Source organism: Phyllopteryx taeniolatus, chromosome 6 (genome assembly GCF_024500385.1).
Source record: "Phyllopteryx taeniolatus isolate TA_2022b chromosome 6, UOR_Ptae_1.2, whole genome shotgun sequence".
NCBI lineage: Eukaryota > Metazoa > Chordata > Actinopteri > Syngnathiformes > Syngnathidae > Phyllopteryx > Phyllopteryx taeniolatus.
In genome coordinates this window covers 29,866,997-29,890,696 of record NC_084507.1, presented here as the reverse complement: position 1 = coordinate 29,890,696, position 23,700 = coordinate 29,866,997, and the positions used below count along the sequence as shown (strand labels likewise).

The following is a 23,700-nucleotide window of genomic DNA, read 5'->3' as shown; positions in this document are numbered from 1 at the left end:
AAATCTGCTACAAGATAAGATGCATCTTGAGCGGGCTTGCCAAACCTATAATTAACTTTTAGGCCTGCCTCGCCTTAATTTCCCTGACCCAATATCATTGTCATGTCTTCCATTTTTCCTGTACAGGGACTTCAAACAAAACAGGAGGAGGTTTGACTGAGTTCCAAATAGACAACAGAGCCCATCTGTTGCTCTTGTAGAACGTTATTAAAACTGTGCATTTGTTAACTAAAGTAATATTTTAAAATTGCTAACTGTCATGCAAGTGTAAAAATAAGTTTAATTGTACACTAAATACAGCAAACGTAATAGAATATATATATATTCCTTTTGATTACTCATAAAAGACACTGTTTGCAGAAGAAGAAAGAGACGGTATTTCTAATTTGTCTAAAAATTCATCGTGCTTTTTAACATTTCAAATTGTCAGTCTGAAAAGTTGTAACTGTTGTGTATCTACTGAGGTAGAATTACTGCTTGTAACATTAATTAAGATCACTTGGCAGCGTCAATCCCCCTCTTATATGATTCCTGTTGACTAATTGTACTGAGCAGCAAGGACAGCGATGTGTTTACCACTTACTTCTGTTGCAACAATTCCAATTTCCGGTTTGAGGGTCACAATTATACCCTTCCTCTTTGCTAGCACCAGTATCATTATGTAGTGGCATCACAGAAAAACAAAAACAGCGAAAGAAAAAGGTAACACGTGGAATTGATAGGCTGAGTCTCACGTTTTGCAAGGTTTGACATTTGTATTATTGTAAAACGTTTTCAGAAAATAGAAAAATGATATGTACATATGAGGTCATTAGAATTTGCATGTTCTACTGTTTTGTGTGCAAGGAGAGGTATTCTTTCTACAATAGAGAGCTTATTTATCTATTATCTGGCTGACCTGTGACACAATAGTTTAAATGAGGACAATAACAATAACTGCAGCATATCAGGTCAAAGTGCTACTGTTTCAACTGCCTCAGGTTTTCTTTTTTTTTTTTTTTTTTTTTTTAGAGGTAATAATTATAACCTAACCTAACCCTAACGCTGCTGACAAACAGAGTGGTGGCTGTGGTTTCAAGGGGAGTTCTAGCCCTAGACTCAGAGTCCAACGGTTTATTGTTTTTCCTCTGCATGTCCATGTCTGTGACCCCAAACTGACCCCTCTCAGCTGGCTAAAGCTGTTAACATTGCACCTTGGTCACAATGCCCAACACAAATCTATGTTAAGGTCAGCGACAAGGTTGATAAGAAGCATTATTGTACTCTGGTCAGAGCAGAAATCACAGGAAACTTGCAGCGAACACACTTAGGGCCTGATGACTTGAAAAAAACATATTCAAAAATCTACTCACAGTTGCACAAACTTTTCAGAGAGTCTCTGGGTAAAGTCCATGCATGCCTGTGTATATTTTGGCATGGTGATTCCAACAGTTATTTACTAAACCTTATAACAGTTTGGGCCACAGGAATTTTGGCCCACTCATCTTTGCATAATTGTTGTAATTCAGCCACATTGGAGGGTTTTCGAGCATGAACCGCCTTTTTAAGGATATGCCAGAGAATCTCAATAGGATTCAGGTCAGGACTTTGACAAGGCTACTCCAAAGTCTTCATTTTGTTTTTCTTCAGCCATTTAGAGGTGGACTTGCTCGTGTGTTTTGGATCATTGTCCTGCGGCAGAACCCAAGCTCATTTCAGCTTGACGTCACGAACAGATGGCCGCACATTTTCCTTCTGGATTTTTTGGTAGACCTTAAAAGTGAACTCCAAAGTCAAGGTACAACAGAGGCAAATGGCACCATTTCTTGTTGTTTGAACCAAAGTTGACTTCATGGGTGACAACCAGGGTGCCAGAGTTTGCAGGTTTTCATAGTGTTGAGACAAAAGGTGGAGGACCCAAATGCAGGGAGGCAAGGCACGAATGCAGGAATCTCAAAAAAGTATTTATTCACAAACACAACAAAGGCAAACAAGGATCATGAAAAAATCCCTGCAAGATGCATGACAAAACTAGGGACACATGAGACGTGACAGAAACAACAGTGAACAGAAATAAACCAGGGAACCAAATACAAGGTAACTGACGAGACAACAAGGCACTCCTGGACAAGACAAGTGGCCGGAGGGAGCTGACTGGTAGACACAAGGACCAGGGCTAACGAGAACAGGTGGAAACGAAAAGTTAATGGGCAAGACAAGACATGGACGTGGGACACAGGAAAACGACACAAAACATGAAACAAAACATCGAAACAAAAGCAAAGACTATGGCACACGGAGGACATCACTGGAGCTTATCCTAGCTGACTTCGACAGATCATTAAAAAAAAAAAAAAAACAAGACTGGAATTTGCCACAGTGCATATTGTAAATCCACTAAGATTCTTGGAAAATGTTCTTTGGACAGATAAGACAAACAAGGAGCTTTTGGGCAACGGGTATCAACTCTATGTCCTCAGACGCAAATATGAAGCACACCAAGAAAAGAAAACGGTCCCTATTGTGAAGCATAGAGGAGATCTATATTTGTAAATCCTATTGAACATCTGTGGAGGAGCTGAAATATGCCACCTGGAGAAGGCACCCTTCAAATCTGAGACAACTGGAGCAGTTTGCTCACGAGGCGTGGGCCAAAATATCTGTTGACAGGTCTAAGACAAGTTACAGAAATGTTAAAGGTACTCTCAATTTTTTTCCAGGCCTGTTTCATTCTCAGTGACAATTGTGGGTTTTTCTTTCATTAGAAAAACAATACAGTAATCGACAAAGAAGACAATCTACCCCGCTAAGCCTGCTCCATTTAGTCTTTAATGGAGGCAACTCGCCTTACGAGCAGATAATCTCCCTCTGCACATTTGTCTTGGTGTCTATCGCTTGTCATCATATTAAAAGATGAGTACTGAGCAGTATTAAGAGACTTCTTATGTTTTGTTACTTACAACGATGAACATAGTTTTACACCTTTAAAACACTATCTCAGTTAAGGATGTTAGATGTAACGGAAAAAAACATGGTCTGCACAGTGAATAATGGTTGCCATTATTTCTTACTGCAAGAATAAAATGTAAAATGTATTGGAAGGTGGCGACGGAAACTGATTTGACTCAAAATAAGAGAAAATATCCTGCCTGCCTCCCTGTGCACCTGGAGGACACACATAATGAAGCTAGAAGAGGACCAGAACAGACTTTAGCATTGCAAACGCAATGTGAGAGATCATAACCACCAAAAATGTAAACTATATAGAGAGAAGGGAATGGACACATAATGAAATGAAATGAACTGTAACTGCGGAACAAATTACTTTTTCTTTTTTTTTTATGCCTGGAGTCCAACAGCGATGGTTCATGCAAACAAACACAGCAACACCACACATACACGTTTAATGACCCATTCTGACTGAGTGGCTGTAAATGCCTGGTTTATGATGCTAGAGCATCCCGATTCAGCTAGCTTACAAAGAGACTTTTGTTGATGCTGACAACACACACACACAATCAACACACACACACACACACGCACAGATAAACCCCGTAAGAAGGGACCCTTAGAGTACCCGAGGGCCAGACACACACACTTACACATACACAACCACCAGCTTGGCTAATAGCATCACGTGTTCTAAAACTGGGACACAAAACAGAACATTAGAAAGACAAGTGTAGTCTCTTATTTTCAGGCTTAGGCTATTTAAGCAATGAACTCTGCCCTCAGGCATATCTGTTTGCAAAAAGGAGCTATGCTGAGAACAACATGAGAAAGAACGCTTAACTATATTTGAAAACTAAATGCTGGCAATAGGAACGTGATCTAATTTCAGAGCATGTGTATGTGCAGTTGGCACAATGAGGAAGTGAGAGATAAATATAACTCACCTAATTGAACCCATGTTTGTCTTCCTATGCATTATTGTGTGCTTTGGTATCACACAACCAGTAAATCAGTTTTAGCTGGACTACCGTATTTTCACGACCATAAGGTGCACTTAAAAGTCTTAAATTTTCTACAAAATGGACGGGGCGCCTTATAATGCGGCGCGCCTTATGTGTGCACCGAGTTTCAAAATCTAGAAATGTTTTTGTGTGATGAGCGCTCCGCTTGACTGACTGGGAGCATTTCCTGGCGACACGTTGCTTATAGAGAGGAAAAGCCGAAGTGGGTGAAGACAGCATGTGCCCGTTAAAGGGGGAAGGGTGCGCGTGACACAGGACGCTAAAGCCACGCCCCCAGTAGGTATATAGCGCCGGTATGTGCATTGTGCAAAACAACATCGGTTTGGCTAAGGACCCCCGAAAATGGCACCTACGAAGAGACACGCTTACGAAGCACAGTTTAAACTGCAAGCTATCAGTTACGCGGAGGAACATGGGAATCGAGCAGCCGCGAGATAATTCAAGATCAACGAATCCATGGTGCGCAAGTGGAGGAAGCAGGAAAACAAGCTTCGCCAAGTCAAGAGGACGAAGCTGAGTTTCCGCGGAAACAAGGCGAGGTGGCCCGACTTTTATCATGCCTGCGCCCAATAATACAGTGCGCCTTATGTATGTGTTAAATACAGAACTAGACCTCGTAACTGAGACTGCGCCTTTTAATACGGTGCTCCTTATGGTCGTGAAAATACGGTATATTGATTTTTTTTTTAACCCCCCCCCACCCCCCCCCCCCCCCCCCCCCCCCTCTGGTGAAGATGAAACTAATTTAGTGCTAGGGGGGAAGCTAATCTAATTTGGATTTAATAGGTGCAAATGAAATTAATATGCAATTTAATGAACGTCATATTGTGAATAAATCGGAACACGGAATTAAACTGCCCCGTGTGTAAAAACTATGCCATGTTGGTGTTGTGAGGGTTGGTGCACATAGAAGCAAAGCCGACGGGACGGAGGTTTGATCAGATAGACTCAGAATTAAAACAAGGATTGTAAAAAAAAAAAAAGTAATTAGCACTATAAATGCTGGTATGACTAGACTGTATTCATATGCCTCACTGACCAGCAATTGGCCATCTGAAATCAATATGGGCACGATAATCATGAACTCCAAGGACTGTCTTAGTCAAACAGAAGCTTGAAGAAAGTCAATTTCGGATAAATGCCCATATGCCCATAATCTAGATTAATGAGAAGAGTGTTTTAACTGATAGTGGAGTTCTGTAAATAAAGTCAAATGTAATCAAGGTAACTACGACAGCACCTACAAAAATAACATCACACGCTGTGACGTCATACAAAGATAAACAAATAAAAGGGCCAAAATTTACTGGTAGTTTGGATAATTTAACCTAGTATATTTTTGAGCATTTTATTATGGTTATAGTAATATTACTTGGTACATTGCAAAGGTAACATTTTTTGACATTAACATCTAACTGCAGATGAATACGGAAGTGTTTGGTGCCGGAGCATCGTTTCAATGTAACATTTGCCTACATGTCCTCTAAAACCTCTGGTCAACTCTCCAAAATGCTCTTTTGAGGCAGGAGGCAGCAGAAGTTGGGTCTGCTCTTCATGTGCGTGTCACACAAAGATCTCTCTTGTTTTGTCGACTAACAAATGTCACCAATGATGTCACTACTTCAGAGGCGGATTTAAAATGGATTATCTAAAAACAGAGCGTATAAAGAACACACTGTCTCTCTCACATATAATTTTATATCAGCAGAGCCTGGTCAAATTAGGGACACCAATGGCTGACCAAATTACACAAAAGCAGATGTTCAGCATGGATTTGCAGCTACTATTCACATAATCCGACAGCCTCCTAAAAGACTTCCAGTATAGAATAACAAAAACAAGAGGATTTGTTTGTCGCCACTGTGACCCCTTCAGAAAAATACTGTAGTTGTAGTAGTAGAGGACTTCACCTACACTGCCTATACTACAGCAAGCAAAAAAAAAAAAAAAAACAGCCACATTCGTCTTGACTCAACCTCTAAATTATACATTACATATGCATTTATAGTAATGTGTCGTCCATACTGAACATGTCAAACAAAGAAATTATGTGAAGGCCAAGCACAATGAAATTAAGTCTACAAAAAAAAAAAAAAAAAAAAAAAAAAAACTGAAGTAGGCCAGTGAGAAAACAGGATATGGGTTTGTAGATGTGCCCTGCGATTGGCTGGCGACCAGTTCAGGGTGTACCCCGCCTCTCGCCCATAGTCAGCTGGGATAGGCTCCGGCACGCCCGCGACCCTTGTGGGGATAAAGCGGTTCAGAAAATGGACGGATGGATGGGTTTGTAGATTTGTAAACATGAAATTATCCCATCAAACTCATTTGTTCTACTTTCTTTGTTTGTATGGATTACTTGGTTTGTTCCCAACATCTGGTGAAATTTTCGGGTCAATAGCACCTTTGGAAGTATATTTAGTGACGTGTTAAATACTTATTTCAGCTGCTGTAGAAGTGTTCATAATCAAAGCGGTGTGTTTAAAAAAAAGCAAAAACACTAAATCCTTGTAATAGCTTTATTTCAATAAACTCAAAAGCATTAGGAACATTATATTCTCTTTCGCAACATGAATAAAAAATGTATCAGATTTTGTTCATGTATTTTCACGTCACAGAAAGTGAAGAAAAGGTAATATCAAACTGCTCAAAAAGCTGCGCGGTACCCCCCTTCTATCGCTGGCGTTAGGTTCAAGGCCCCCACCCGCCACACAAACGAAAATCCGTGACATAGACATACCCTGTTTAATTGAATGTATTTACACCCTAAGGATGTTTTTATAGAACTTACTACCCTTATTTCGTTATGGTATTTAAACACACTTTTAAAGCAATACAAACACATTTAAGCGCATAATATAGTGAGACGCAGAAAGTGTTTGCAAAGGAAAATGCAGACTGCTACTTGAGAACAGCCTCATATTCCTTTTTCTGTAGATTCATTTTTCTTCCATTATAAGGAATTTGAGCTTTTCACACTTGTTTTTAATACACTGCTTTTATTCTTAGTAACAAAAAAATGATGGGTTTCTGTTACATATACAGTATACAATATTTTGAAGACAGTACAATGGTCTTCAGAGGCTACTAAACACAGAAAGTTAAGTAAAGACAGCAGAAGGATGTATAAATTCTCTCAAGCTCTCAATTACATACATACACTATCAGGATCAACGCTGGATAATACCGTATGTCCTTTGTGTCTTACCCTGTGTTAATGGAGATGATTTCAATCAGAGGGTTTTTCCTTATCTTGGGCAGGTCCAGTCTGGCCCCCCCTAGCCTCCGACCTCCATCTTTCTTCTGGCCCAAAAGACGAACGGAGTGACCTGAATCAAAGAATGAAAATGATGTGGTGACTTTCAGGAATCACACACCCAAGGTTTTCTCAAATAGTGCTGATTTGTTTGGTCATTTTTGATCAACCACCGTTCCCTCAGCTTAAAATGAATACATTAAGTGTCACCGCACACAGCTCAACCTGCCCGAACGCCCGTAAAGTGGACCATCGCGAAAAAAATGACAGCTGCCGAGCAAGCAATTGAGTATCGCACATATAGTACACGCCTGTATCTGGTTTCAAGACTCCACATACAATAGATTATATTACTTTTTATTGAACCACAAAAACATGACGTGATTGTCAAAGAAGAAACAGACTGCCAAAAAGACAGGAAACAGCAAGGAGGAGTGTGGCTATTTTGAGAGGCTGTTGGCAATGATCGATCGCCCTATTCACTGAGTGCACATGCATTTGAGCGACAGAGAGTCGCCGCAATTTGCATTTTAGCCACAGGTAGATATTAAATTATCAAAAATAGTTCGGTATTATTGTGGAACAATTAATAATTACGCTTAAAAACCGGAAAAGTTTTTTGTGAAAGCGCATGTGCATTTATTTATTTTTTTTTAAAAGGCTTTTCCATCTGTGATGTTGTGAAGCCGTTCACCGGCGATTCATATTTTGAATCGCAGCAAAACTAGTGTCTGATATTTGTCCACTTATGAAATGTAGTTGCCGAACCCTGTGCAATAGTTCATTCCAGCTCCTGAAAATGTAGTTCAATAAAGGGGTCCTGCACACAGAAGGACTGTAAACTACAAAATGTATAACGCTATCTAGAAAGAACACTATAGAAGGGATGCAAATAAAAATCCATAACTGAGTCAAATAGTTAAATGTCAGTGATGTTCAACCTTTATTGTGTGGAAATGGGATGCGGTGGTCTCCTCTCTCTAATAGCCTCATAGAAAGATGTGTGTGAGATGGAGGCGCTGAGGGATGGAATTGTCTTGCTGTTTCCATCCGCTTTACATGAGTCTCCAGGGAGGGTGGGCTCAGGGCAGGAAGCATGGCTATCATTGGTAGATAAAAATTACTATCTGCCCCTGAGGAGGACAAAGAGCCAATCGGTGAGGCGTGACTGGTCGTAATATCCCAGCACAAGCGAGGAAATGAGAAAACTCCACTCATGGAAAGAAGCAAGGACTGGGTGCACATTAGCTACTGCATCTGTTGAGACAGAAAGCTGTGTGGGGATATATTGAGATATTATTTTTAGATTACTTTTTTTGTTTAAGTCTCTACCAGTTAATCAAAACATCTTCACAACAGCAAAATTTCTCTGTGCAAATTATAAAGGTGAGATGTCAACTAGAACTCTTCAAGGTCCATCTATATTTTTCTACAGCTTTTTTTTTCTATTTTTATATTGGAAAGTTTGAAGCCTTTTATTACGAATCCTTTACTCTTGTAAATTATAGGCCACTGGCCAGATTACACAATCTTGCCAGACTCAAATGGTCAAAATTGAGCAGTGCAAAAATAGTTTAGAGGGACCAATTGCTGTGACGGGTAACCCTAAATGTACCCCGATAACTCTATTGTCTGTGCTCACTAAATGCCTTCTGCTATGGTCCCGCTGCAGGTCAATTCCGAATTTTTTGCCCAATGACATGCATCTTCTCCCCCATGTCAATGTGAACAGTACAATTCAGATTTTTTCATATGCAACCCAGGCCTCTTTGCTATGTGGATATAAATCGGATATGTATCTGATGCGAGTGGAGTATGGATGCGGATGTCGCACTCATCCATGCCTACATTGCAATTGTTCAACAAAACGGACACACCACAAAAGCAACGTGCCGATGAAAAGATGCTTAAGAACTGATACATTTTTAAAAAAGAAGTTGGCTCCAGTTGGAAAAAAAAAAATCCTTGAAATTGCTACAAATGTGCTACACGCGGTGCCATTCTTACGTCCGCAAACAGAGGGCACCTCATGATGTCCCGTTTTGTGTCACGTCACGGACTCATTCCGTCCACATCAAAAGTTGCATTTGTTTTTGTAATGTGAACGATTACATAAAAAGATCAGATTCACCGAAAAATCAATGCAATGTGATCGTAGCTTAGTTTTAGCCACCCTTCAAATGTCCCTGCTTTTTCTCCTTTGTTCACACATAAATGCGACTTGACGTAATCCATCCAGTCATAAATGCCTCCTGTAACGTGATGGTGAAGGAGGGATAGCGAGAATAAATAAAAAGGCAAGATGAATTCCTCATAGATGAAAGCTGTATACGATGACCAGATAGGATGGTGGAATCACAGCGGTAGGGGTTAAAAGGATGACCTGTTGACCTACGGCTGATGTCTCATAAGTGGTGAATCCCCTGTTTGATTGGAAGGCATCAGCCGGGTGGGGAACATTGGAAATAACGGACAAAGGTGAAGATGAAGAGGCGAGCACGGGTTTACTGTTCATCAGTCATCTTGTCAATGTAATGGCCCAAGCAACACCTACAACTGTATCGAACAGTGTTAATAACTTAGCGTTGTCTGCTAAATTAATTTCATGCTGGAAGCACATGAAAGCAAACATTCAAAAACACATTCTTCTAAAACCAAAACATATAGCTTTGGTGCTTTATAGCAACAAGCCTCTCAGCAGCATTTGGTGTTGTGGAGTCCAGATAAGAGGTCCGTCAGCATCAAAAGACTGTACAATATCCTTCAGAATTCCATTTTAAATACGTGTGAATGTGTCACCTCTGTTTCTGCCTCTCATGTTTTTATTCTTCAGCTTGATCTTATTTTTAGCAAGGGACACAATAACAGTTTGTTTACCCTGGTGAAATAAGGATCATGAGGTCATATTGATGCTATATTGCCTCTGATCTCTAGCTAAGTAGATGCATTAGCCCGTCTAACCTCGTGTGCCCCGATTTCTGTCTCATACGCACATACCCCTTAAATCTAAACCGTTTCCAAAAGCCATCGGAATAACAGGCGAAATGGTATCATCCGAGGCAACAATCTCAACCAGAGGAGATCAATATCGGATCACCAATAAAAACATTGAAACAGCCCTACAAAGGATATACATACCGTAAATTAGTTATCAATGGCTCAATCTGACATCAGTGAAAGTGAAAAACATGTTTTATTCTTTTTTTTGCATGGGACACAATGCGTCTTACTTACAGTGGTGTAAGCCCTTGCCACTAAATAGAAGGATGAGGAAATTGGTAACATTTTGGCAATTCAATTGCAAGTAAAAAAAATACCTGGGGTGGTCACAAATGTTTGTAACATCAATGTTTGCACATAAAGGAAGTAACAACAACTGTCCAAAAGACTATGCTTAGACTATTTGTTGCACTTCCAGTTTGCCCCTTACTCTCCCAGAATTCCAGCCATTGTATTTTATTTTATTTTTTTTTAAATAAAGAGAAATTCAGGTTTTGGGAAGGTAAAATATGTTTAAAATACTGTGTGCATGCGCAGCAACTAAACCTGAGATAATGCAAGTCATTTACAACATAAGCTTTATGGTTCAGGGATTCAGTAAAATGAAACAGCTTTATTGTGGTGAGGTATTCTTATTGAGTGGCAGCTATTTTCATTTTAAACTAAGACCTCAACTGAAATGATCACGTCCCGCTTCAAGAAGCCAGACCATAAAAGCTTGCCGAGTGCTTTTGTCATGTGGAAAACAGACCCTCAAGCAATTGCGTTGGAGCAAAGAACTGCATCTTGCGACTCATTGGAGTACGCATTTTAGTTACCATTACAAAAGGCAAAACCCCAGTTAAAAGGTCTCCTGGCCTCCGAGCTGAAGTAACAGCTCTCAATTTATATGAGGTCATAAAGAACAGTAATGATACTGGGGAAATTAGTTTCAGTAGGTGGGAGCAGGAGGTGCGGATGGATAGAGTCGGGATATGAGAAGGCGGACAGGTGAGAAGAATCAAGGAAAGACGTTTAAAGATGCTGAGGGATGGTGAGAAAAGAGAACTATGCAGGAGAGTGGTAATAAAAGTCCAAAAATCACAGTGGATCTCTGTGCTGTGTGTGCATACAGTGAGTGCGTGCGGCCAGACTATCTTGGGTTGATTACATTGTAAAATTCCCTAATTAGGAAGCTCGCAGTGCAACCACTCACATATGCACATGCTCTATAGTCAATCTGTTTTACAGTAGTTGTGTTTATATATATAAAAAAAAAAAAAAAAAAAACAGCTGGGGGTGTATGAAAGCTTTAGTGGACCTCCACACTAAACTCTGTGTGACCTTCATTAAACAGCAGAGGACTGCAGTGCCAGATAGTTGAAACTGGTGAACTAATCACTGTCATGTGAGTCTGTCTTCTTCGACAGAAACGGGCACTTGACAAGCTGTTTTGGAAAGATCCAGAAGTGATTAGGCTAATGTATTTTTCTTCATACAATTCTGGCCACCATTATTGGTACCCTTGAAGATTTTGATTGAAATTTGTATCACAATATTGAAAAGAGAATTTCTAAACAAACAAAAAAACAACTCTCTTTTTAAGCAAACGTAGTTTCAAATAGTTACTAGAAAAAATGGCCCTGGACAGTAGTAAAGGCACCCGTCCTGAATGTTTTGTCACTCACACTTCCGCAAGGACAACTGGCTACAAACACATTCTTCCGGCAATTTATAAGCGTCTTGTACCTGTTATACAGTATTCTTTTCCCCATTTGTTTAGTTATTTCACCCATGGCGGAGTTCACCTTCTTTTCGAGGATTTTCTTTGAGATTTAGATCCGTATTCCGTGCCAAGTATTTTTTTTTAAACTGTTTCCTTTTGGACTATTGTGTGATTTTGATGCAAGCTTACTGTCTTTATCATTTGGAAGAGCCAAATATGGTGGCTAGAAGTCAAAATATTCATATATTTGTGCTTTAAGTAATATACACTGTTTGCATCGTCAATTAACTTAAATTACAAGTGATTTTGTTGTTCACTTTTTTTTTTTGCATTCAATTGCGAGCAATAAACAGAAGTAAATGTTGGTTGGGCTTATGGATGGCATCTTCATGTTTGGCAATCACACCACAGTGGTGTGGAGATTTGTTGGTCCCCGTGTGTGTTCAAATACCTTTAACAGCCTCGTCCACCACCTCTACCACTCGATCAATCTGTTGGACCTAAAATACACAAAGGCACACGCAGGTTTATTGATGCCGAGGGTCCACAAATTCAAATAAAAGCCTAATATTGACAGCATTAACACAAGTGATCCATATTACAACAAGCTGTGCACACAGACACACTATGTGTACAAATACATTTCAAGTTCAAAGTTAAGGAAATCAAATTGTGTCTGTGTTTAGTTGTCGCAATGTGGCTAAAAATATGTATAGATTTCCTAAATGTCACAGAATTACCGCAGCATTGCTTGGATATGCTGTAGATACGGCAATCAAATGCTAGTGGTGAATGTGTGTGCCATTGAGGTCCTATCAATGTTTGAGGCGATGCTATTAAACAGTACATTTACTTTCCAGCTGTAAGACAGTATGCAAGAGAGGTATGGCCCAGGTTTTAAAGAGACCATTAAGTACTTGGAACGTTGCCATATGAATCGCTGCAGCATTGTTTTTAGGTAGCAATGTGCATTATAGCACATTCGGCATTAACAGATTGGATTGAACAACAAAGATTGGGATGACAACACAGGACAATCTAGACCAAGTGACTCTCAACTGGTGGGTCGGAACCCATTTTGTGTGGATCACAGAGAGCTTGTAAATAATTACAGGGGCTCCTCAGTTTATGACCATACTGATATGCGACATTTTAAGGTTACGGACGTTATTTAACATGCATTCCAGGTCAAACTTGTCTTTTATTTAAAAAAAAACACATTTACTCCATAAAGAAACAGTGCAGCTCGGCGTTTGCCGATGCTAACGAACAGCATCGGCGTTGACGAATAGCACCGAAGTCGCAGTATACATCTTTAAATGACGAACATTCGAATACAAATGGCGCTGAAGCGACATATACAGAAAGATATAACAATCCACACAGCATATATTATTTCTACTCAAAAGCAAGCATTATTACTGCATCTTAGCTGCAAAGTTTGTCTTTGTGCTTTTGTGTCCTCCCCTCATTTAGAGAAGCACAGCTCATCATGACTAATTTAGTTAGCATGACTGAACTTTATTGATCCTTGATTAAAGTTTATTTCGAACATGCGATTCCGACGAAAAACGAAGTAGTGAAAAATCCAACAGTATCAATATTTCATTCTGAAACAGTGTACTGCCCATCTAAAATGGAGTACGAAGAAGTCAAAACTTAACACTTCAATTTTGGATCTTAAAAAAATAAATGAATTACTTACAAAAGCACACATTTTTTGTTTTATTCCATTGCAAATGAGTTCTTTTCGAAGCAAGGTTCCCATTTGATTATCTTCTAAGACATAATAACAGTAGTTGGCAGTGTGAAATGGGCACAATATGTGGGACAAATATAAAGACAAGAACAAAGAACATGCAAGGGGTATAAAAAAAAAAATGTGCGTTGAGAAGGCTGATGTGTATGTACCTCTTGTTTACAACAATTGCTTACACACTGTAATTCTCTGATTACCAAGCCAGCGCTGTTGTTTGTGTGCGTGGAGATGTGTGATGCATCTTAGATAAAGGATGTGACGTGTCTGGTTCAGAGACGTGAAACACTGTGGGCTTGCGTGACTCTGCACCTCGCACACAGCTACACTGTCATTCATTTCACAGCAACTTTTGACAGCAAAACAACAGAACAAACAACGCACATTATCTCGGGAGTGAATTAATTCAACGGCGCTCTTAAGCACCCACCACCTAGCCGTTAAGAGAATTCACTAGACAAAAAAAAATAATCCATGACTGGTAATTTGAATCTGATTTTCATATACCACCAACTGTCACTCCTGTTGTGTTTTGATAAGAGGGCATACGGTATGAAAGAAGTGTGCGTGCACTGGCACGCCTTGGTCTGTGATTGTTACCATATGTGCCCCTTCATGCATGTGTGGGTTTCTGTCTGTCCGTTTGTGTGCGAACGCTCATCTGTATCAATGCAAAATCCAATCTATTCATGACAATGGAAGGCACAGCAGTGGTAAACTTCCCAGCTGTTTCTGCCTCGCCCTGAAGGCGTACACGCATACAAGCTTGTTTATCTGAATGTAATTATATTATACATACATGCCACTTGAATCTGATTTGAATGTAATTATGTTACATGTGGCATGTTTACTTAAATGGAACTCCATTATTCATGGGGATGGACTTTTAATGCAATATTTCAGCCGCTCCCTACTCCCGAACACTATATTTGAAAGTGACAGTAATCAGGACTGGACATCAGTTTGCTTGATTTATTGACAATTTCAATAAAGTAGCTTTTTTTTTTTTAACTTTAGTAATTAAATTCCACATTAAATTAATTAAAAAGGCCCTTGATGTTGTTTAGGAATAGCTTCTTTGAGAGCAAGGAGCTAAGAAAGGAATACTTAAAAGATTAGTTATTTGTTATGCGTAAAAAATATATGTTTGCAGCTGAAACAGGGAGAGAAATAACATTAATTTCCCATGGATATGAATTGTATGAGCTGAACTAAATACTGTACTTTGTTAACCATAATTGGCTATGTAGCCGCAGGAGATTGTTGGAGTCAATTCAGTCGTCTGGGGGCACCTAACCAACCAAAAGGAAAAATAAAAGGGGAAAAGATAAGAAAAATATATTTGTGCTGCATTACTGGGTATGAAAATCCGTTGTGACAAATGTTTTTTTGTCAATACACACTTCTTTGCTATACTAATTCTGCATGATCTATAACTGTTATCAGGACATCAATGTGCAATCTTTGAAATGTGAAACCTGTTGAATTTAGCTTGAACTGATCTGATTCTTTAGCGTGATTAATCGGTGTGACCCATAGGAGTATATACTGTATTCCTGATCATTCATTCTACACTGGGAGGATGAATGATATGCCGTGGAGATTCTGCATCAATAAAACCTCCTGTACTGAGGATTATATCTACTGTACTTTTCGCAGTATTTTTCATAGTTTGCCCGGGGGTGCGACTTATACTCCGGAGCGAGTTATATGTGAAATTATTAACACATTATTATATAATTTCACGTTATTTTCACACTGACAACCGCAAGAGGGCGCTCTAGGCCTGTGTATCTGTACCTGCTACTATATAAATTTCCCCCCAAAAATGCGATTTATATATGTTTTTTCCTTCTTTATTATGCATTTTTTGGCTGGTGTGACTTCTACTCCGGAGCGACTTATTATAGTCCGGAAAATACAGTACGTGATTTATTCCAATTCATTAAATTTATTCCAATGCTTACTTCAGATCTACTGGGTTATGTCAGCATAAACCAGCCTAATACATGAATGGACACAAATGAGAAACAAGTTAAAAATAGATCCATTTATTGTTCTTGATTTTTTTGTCAGGGCTATTAGACTTGTTCTATAAAAATGTCCTCACACCTGTTAGAAAAGATTATTTAGATTTTTCAATAAAACTCTAAACATTACCGCAACCATCTTGCTTTTATATAATGAAACCCAATGGGGTGTGATGAAATGAAATGACAGTAAAGTTGTTTTAACATGACTTTGATATGATATTCCTGTTATAATAGGATGTGCTCACTTATGCAACCACATAATTTATTTATTTTTTTTACTTTTATTCTTTAAAAAAAAATCATCTTCAATGCTATAGTTCACATTTAAGATGGGAACGGTAATTATTTTCTCATTTAAACAGGAAAATTGGACTTTTTATATCCGCTGTATGTAATATATGGCATCACGCGTCTCTTTCTCCACATCCGAGTTCCTCATATTTCTTTTAATCCTGACTGTCATACATCGGGCCACTTTTCTCTTGCCCAACCATGTTCATTTTTGTGGTAATGGTCCTGTCTTCTGGCGAGTGCTATCGATCCACTAAACAGCAGGGGGGCCCGAACAGACCAGACCAGACTCGGCATGCCGCCAGTCGGTGAATGACAGCTAAAAATGCCCTGTGGTACCTTTTGTGCCTGCATGTACCGAAAAGTCATCCAAAACATTTTCATCTACCTTGAAAACTTTGTTTACATTAAGACTTTTACTTCAAAGTCATGTTTTATTGCCCAATGGACTGTACAATAAAGAGAGTGTATTACAGACCCCTATGATGCTGAGCCCTTTGAGATAATCCATTCGAGGTTGGGCCTGTGGAACACAACCAGCTACCACCACCTTCTTCTGTTGCTCCTGGGCTTTTCTGCAAAAAAAAAAAAATGGAAAGATAATATTTAACAGCATTTTTTTTTTTTTCTACAGAATTCCATTATGCAGGAAATTCTCCCACAACCACTTAAACTGTGGTCCTACTTCATTCACATTATCTTTTACTATTTATTTAAGGCTTTGTTCACACTGATAAAACACACGTCAATAACTTCATGGCCATAAATAATTGGGTCTGTCTACACCCTTCACAAAGAATTGAGTTTGAAAGGACAATTCTGAGTCACTATTCTATCCATTCATATTGTTGACAAGATGTTGTCAGTGTTGGTTTCTTGCTGCAAGGAAGTCGCATGACACATTTTGCTACTTGAACTAGAAAAACTGTTTTTTTTTCTACTAGAGTGGAAAATATAACAAGACTAAAACATAGTTGAGAAGTTGCTTTAAGGTGAGAACACTGTTTAAACGGTGTATAGTCCATTTACATTCAATAGACAAAAAATAGCACGTTTAAAGAGTTCAAAAGGTCTGTTTTATTGGCATGTCAATCTGTTTTCCCTTGACTCGCAAATTATGTAAAAGTGTCAGCTGTATGATAAAACACAAATATAGTTTATTTACGACACAGCACATCGTATGCAGCATCAATTTTGCATATGGAAAGTCAGGAACCAGTAACAGCAACATGGTAAAGTGGCCAATTATTCACAGTTGGCTCTTTCTGTAAATTAAGACCCCACGTTAAAAATATATAAATAAAATACAGTGGAGAGAACAGGGAGCGTGTGTCTGTGTGAGGGGGGGTTTATGGGAGTGCCATGTCACCTCCAGTTAGTGGCAGTAAGATTTGAGACACTCGGTCTGTCTGACAAAAGCATTTGGAGGCGCTACCCAGACTCCACCATGAATCTTTAATAATGAAGCCTCCTGACAGCTGGAAGTAGACAGGGAGGGATGAAAGGAGGGAGGGGGCGCATAAAAGTGAGGGAGGAATTAAGAGGACAGAGGAGGAGGAGCAATAAAACTGGATGCAAACTGTCAGTTGTGTTTTGGTTCAGTGTGTGTTTGTATTCTTCAGCAAAACAAAGATACTGAGGTAGAAGAGGTGGGTCTGCCACTATAAAGTATAGTTTAAAAAAAAAGGAGTGAACATGTTGAAAGATGGCAAACAATCCAATTCAGAGCAGAAGCGAGCGAAAGCAGAGTGGATCAAAAATAAGAAAGAGATGACTGGCATGTAGTGGTTTGAGTCATTTTAGCGTCTCTTATATTTCCACTTACAGTATATCATCTATTTCTGCACATTTGGAAACAATGCTTGTTAGAGATACATAGGAAAAAAAATACATTGCATGAAAACAAAGAGGCTGATCTGGATCCAACTTCTATTGATCTTGGGATATGTACCAAGTAAAAGCTCACGTCAAAACCCGTGCCTTCTTATTTTCCTTCTACATTGCGGAGGGCTGACATGGTTGACAATACCAAGCAGACAGTCACGTATGCAACAGTAAACTATCACGAGGCTTAAAAGAAAATACATTCAAACATTCAAGGTTGTGCAGTTTGCGACACAGGTAAACCTCCAATTTGTTATGAAGTTTTCTTCATAGGAAGTAATGGAAATGTACACTATCTGTTCCAGCTTGACAATGGGGTCGGTGTGGAAAAGGTCATAAAAAACATTGAAAACCTGCATTTTGTGTTTACTTGTGCTGTCTTTGACTAATATATATTTGTTATTTTGATGATGGGAAACATTTAAGTGTGGCAAACATGCTAAAAAATATGACCTCAGGAAGGAGGCAACCACTTTTTCACACCACTGTGTATGTAGTGACACACCCATCGCAATGTTAACAATTGAGCAATACAAACCAGGATGCAGAAAGGAAAAGGGGAAAAATAGCACAGCACAGTATGCTTAGTACTACAGACAAATCTGAGTTGTCAGTCAATGGAAATTGTAGTCTCTCATGTTAAAACAAACACTAAAGGACAATTCTCTTTTAAGCCATTGTATTATACCAAATGCAAAATCTGCAAAAATTAGTTAGGAGAAACCAAAGTCAATCACTGCATATAGAGTAGCAGTTTTCCCCAGTGGTGTTGCCGTATGATTTGTGTGAAACGGGAGTGGATTTTGACTCCCGCTCCCACAAAGACAGATCCCAATGCCTGCCAATCCTGCGCCAAAATTGCATAGATTTGCCTGAGCTTGAGTTTAAAACACACTGCTCTCTTACTATATCCTCAATATCACATTATGGAATAATTGTATACGATATGTCACACTCATGCTGTACTCCCTATGTTGAGGCTTATCTTTCCAAAGCCAAAGAAAAGTGAAACATGAGTGAATAATTTGATGCTGGGTGAATTGAGGTACACAGATGTCTCACACGATTCGCAGAGTAACTGCAGTAGGCTGATGTAGCGTGAATGATGATACATTTAACTTAAAAAAACCCATTTGGTTGGTTTCCCAGTTGTACAACTTTAGGGCTGTTCAAATCGGGTTGTTCCACTTTAATGACAAAATAGAAACTAGAAGCTGAAACACTTGCTGAAGCGAGGAGAGTCCGACAGTGAACATTGTAGCTGTAGTCGAGTAGCTTGTTCTCTTGACAGTGCTCGTCATCAAGTACCACACTGCTGTCACCCACACACAGTAGAGGTACGCCTGCATAATTCACACCATTGCCTGCCAAAACGTGCCAAACATTCCTATAATACGCTACTCGCTCCTTGCCCATCGACATTGCTGACACAGCGAGTAAGCGGGCGGCGTCGGAGTCGCTGTCTCATGACCTCGAGGGGAACAGGCCAGTCTCGTCGCACACTGTTCCTGCTTGGGATTAAATGGAATGGGATTATGCGATGCACTTGCCGTCGCGATACTTTTGAGCCCAACCGAGCATTCGCTGCCAGTGAACCGGACCAGAGCAGATGTCCCAAGAGATCAGAAGAGGTGTGTGTTTTTTTGTGTGTGCGTGCGTGTGTGTGTGTGTGTGCGGACAGGCCCATTTTGTTGGCATCCCGCTCTAAACGTCTTCAGTCCCCGTCAACTTTGTGTTGCTGCTCTCCATTGTCTGAAGACCACACGCATCCATGGACACCCACACATGGTATTAACAAAGCACATGCCTTAAACATACAGTAACAAGCGCATACGAAGAGTCAGGGATGGCGATGTAACAGCCTATGCATAGATTTATGACCTCTTTGGTATGTACAGTATGGTAAGGAGGGGTATGCTGTACATACTGGTTTTAAACAGCTGAGTGGACACAGTGAATCAGTCAAATTAGACCAGACTAAATGTTTAACTCGGTTGATCAGGTTGACTTAGATATATATATACAATGTTGAAGCACGTAAGGCGAAAGCACACTACATGACCTATATAGAAGCTTCGTCAAACCTATAAGAACATTTAAAGTGAAAAAGGCAAACATCTGAAAGGAATCTCCTGAACTGCAGTAAACAAACTATGGCTTGCCAGTTGCTAAAAAGCTCCAATGCAATACAATACCCCCCCTTGGCAAGGCATCGATTGAATTGTGAAAATCCAACCAAAAGGGGTCCCTTGGTATGCTGGTTTTTGCTAGGTTTAAAATCAAGCGAGAGAAGTTTGCGCATGTGAGAGTTACGTCCTTTCAATGACTGCCTGACACCCTTTAGCATTTAGCAATATCTACATAGTGAGGAACCACATGAGGTTATTACACACCGAGCCGAACATATGCTACTTCGATCGTGTCAGCTCCAAAGTCAAAGGCCTCTTAAGTTTTACAGTTTGTAACTGGACCCAAACTTTCTTGAGTAAGAGTGAGTAGTATAATAATATTTCACAGGGGTTAACTTCTTTTAAAACGTGTATAAGAGTTATGAATGTTAAAACATTAAAATGATGATTCTTTTTTGACTGAATAGTTTTCCTATACAGTAAAATGTTTTATGAAGGCAACAGCTTCATGCTGAAACAGATGAATTACATTTTCCATTTCATAAAAATGTCCACTAAATTTGAATGAAAGGATTTGGTAGTTCAACTATCAAAAAAAATAAAAAATCTTAAAGGTTTGTACAGAAAAGGGTGGCGAACAAACTGCTACATTAAACTGAGATCATCAGAATCAGAATCAGCTTTATTTGCCAAGTACGTCCAAAAAACACACAAGGAATTTGTCTCCGGTAGTTGGAGCCGCTCTAGTACGACAACATGGTCTGTGCATAGTCATGCATGTTGTCATATGGATAACTTGTCACATTGCAAATATCTTTGCCAGCAGAGGTCGCAACTAAAAAGAACAATACTAGTTATCTTCCTTTGCATGGTCAGGGGTCGTGTCCTGTCTGAGAAGTGAGTTGAGACGAGCGCAAATCAACCTTTTTACACAAGCCAAAGCAAAAAAAAAAAAAAGTTAATGTTATATATTTTAAAATAGGCTTCTTCCTAGCAGTAATACATGGGGACTTGTTCGAGGAGAGATGAAGGCATCTTGTCATACCTTAGTCATTGCCCTGTTTTAAGCGAACTAAGCTAGAGCTGGCATTGGCAAACATGGTAGTTTGGGGCAAAATGTCTCAAGTCATTTTGGGGTTAGTTGTCACATCCTGTATTTTCATAATGAATCAAAACTTTCTTTCTTGTCTTCAGTAGTTTTCTTTCATTTTAAAGTTTTTCTCCTCTTCCTTGTCCTTGCGTCTGTCTCATCTCCTTGCTCATCCGCTTATTTGCACTCCGCCAGTCGTTTCTGGCTGAGTTGACAATGAGCCAGCCAATCAGCACACTCCTGACCTCTCTGCATTAGCCTAAGCAGCAAGAGGCAAGGTTAAGTATCCATCAAGCCTCAGTAATTAAGCTATAAGCTGGTATGTGCAAGTATGCAATACAAGTTTAAAAAAATAATACCACATTTCTTTTATTTTTTATACTGTATTTTTGACATTAACAAACTTTTGCAGCGTTGCCCTCTAGAGTTTTGTCATTGCCCCAATTTCAATGCCACGAGAGATCCTGTTATTCACTCAAATACGTGTACTTACTTGCTTTTGCTTTAGCTATGCGTCTATGTATGTAATGTTTTATTCATGTTTCCATATTTGTTTTGTGTTTGTTTTCCAGCAGCAGGAGATGAATATCAGTGGCTGACAGGATGGTTGACACAAATGTAAAGAAATACACTGTTGCGTATATGAAGATTACAGCGTCTCCACGGGGAATCAATTTACTAACAAAAATGCCTAACTAACTCGCCGATGGGATTTGACTACAAGCTAGATGAATGAAAGCTGTTGCTGACCCACATAAGTTGTAAGGGGCCATAATACTTTTTTTGGGAGAAGACAATGCTGAAATATCTGCTTGACTCAAATTGGACAAAGTTAGCATCATCTTGGACGATACAACCTGGGACAGACATTTGTAAATCAGGAGTCTCTCTGTGTTAGTCATGCAGCCCCAAAAAGTATCAAGTCAAATCATAGCGTATTACCTCTATAATAATACAGCAAAGTAAAATATGACATGAGAAACATGGGGACTTATTTTCATTTTTGTAGAAGGACCAAGAACAGAGTATCATTAAGACCAAGCATTGAGAAGAAAGGTGACAAGACTGTATAAAGGGAACGAAGAGGAGGAGGACAACATGGAGGCTGTGAAGGAGGGTTATGATTGAGGGATATGAGGGATTTGATAGATCGAGGCGCCTGGAATCTCTTTGTCTCCAACATCAGAGCACTACAAATGGCAGAATGGCTTGTGCCTATAATGAATTATTGACAAAATAGGGGACCACTCTTGGAAAATATGTTCAATAGTTTTATTTTATACATTATAAGGAAGCCTACATGAAAATGCACCATATATTCATCTATGGACTCGTGTTAGAGAAGTCATTGTTTGATTCAGAACTGTGCAACCTCGTGGACGTTCAATTTTATAGGTTCCACAGTATTGGTGTGGGGAAAAATATAAATGACAATAAATCAAGAGTGACATCCAGTTATTGCTGTTAAACTGGCACTGAGTGCTGGTTTTCTTAATGATCTGGCAAACCCTGTATAACTGGCGCGGGGTACACTGAATCATTTGGAGGCTTGCAAGCCCACCAAGGTGGCTGAAAATCTGTGACAGCAGGTTTTTCACATGAAGGCCAAAGCCTTGCAGCCATGTGTGTGTGATTTCTTTAATAGTGGCGCTACAATGACATACATTCATTCAAGCTGCAAAGCCCTGAGAAAGATACACGCTCATGAAGTCGGGATATGGCCAAAATGTAGCTCTAATTGTTTGAACAGCAAAACAACTGGTTGGATTCAACATCGTACTAGTCAGGCTCAAAAAAGTACACATGCACAATCCACCCCCACAGCTCCATAGTAACACAGTGATAACAAGAAAAATGGCTGTTTTGTTCTGCGGGAAAATGAAACATTTTCTTAATGCTGTAAAACAAAAAGACATCTGAAGAAAATAAAGAATTGTGATATTAGTCATTGAGTCATTCCATTTTTATACGTTAGACAGGTTTTTAAAGTACAAACTGCTAAAGTTGGATCGTCTCTGATTTTGCAATTTAAATGTGTAGTTGTCCACATTCATCATCATATTACAGTCAATAAAGGATTTTGAGTCAAATCTGTTGTTGACAGGTTACCACCAATCTGCTGTGTGATCAATAAAGCTGTAACATGTAGTTTATGGTTAGTTTGCATGGCCTTTGGGCCAACAAGTGATAAGATTGTGGTAAATTGTCAACATGGGCCTAGTAAAAAGGCATACACTGGAAATCTAAGTCTTTCATAAAACAGTATAGCTTCTTAATAAGCATGCAAACTTGATTGGTAAAAATAGATGTAAAAAAAAAAAAATGGTGAATGTGTTATCAACAGTCCACTCCATTGTCTGCTTGAGTGGGTCATAATGAAAACATAAGAAAGAAAAAAAACAGGGGCATTACCCAAATGAACATTCCGATAGCAATAAGTACAAAAGATGGAATATGCGTTGGTTAGTCCAAGTAAGGAAAAAGAGAAGCTGAATCCTGACTGGTCTGAGTGCGAGAGACTACCATATGGACCCGACTGCCTGAGGCTGAGGTTTGGAGTAACAACTGCTGAGAGAAGACCATAAGAAGAGATTTCAGGATGGCAA

The 23,700-nt window shown here is 39.4% G+C and overlaps 1 protein-coding gene across 2 annotated transcripts in view; it reads right to left on the bottom strand.

Annotated features, from left to right (window-relative positions):
* The window catches only part of cdkal1 (CDK5 regulatory subunit associated protein 1-like 1), a 208,888-nt gene that overhangs the window by 129,743 nt on the left and 55,445 nt on the right, over nucleotides 1-23,700 (bottom strand). For both annotated transcript variants that reach the window (XM_061776897.1, XM_061776898.1), the window contains exons 5-7: nucleotides 16,470-16,566; nucleotides 12,363-12,411; nucleotides 7,159-7,279 (exon numbers count right to left, since the gene is read on the bottom strand). In XM_061776897.1, the coding sequence (XP_061632881.1) occupies nucleotides 7,159-7,279; nucleotides 12,363-12,411; nucleotides 16,470-16,566 (267 nt within the window). The remainder of the gene's footprint in view (nucleotides 1-7,158; nucleotides 7,280-12,362; nucleotides 12,412-16,469; nucleotides 16,567-23,700) is intronic.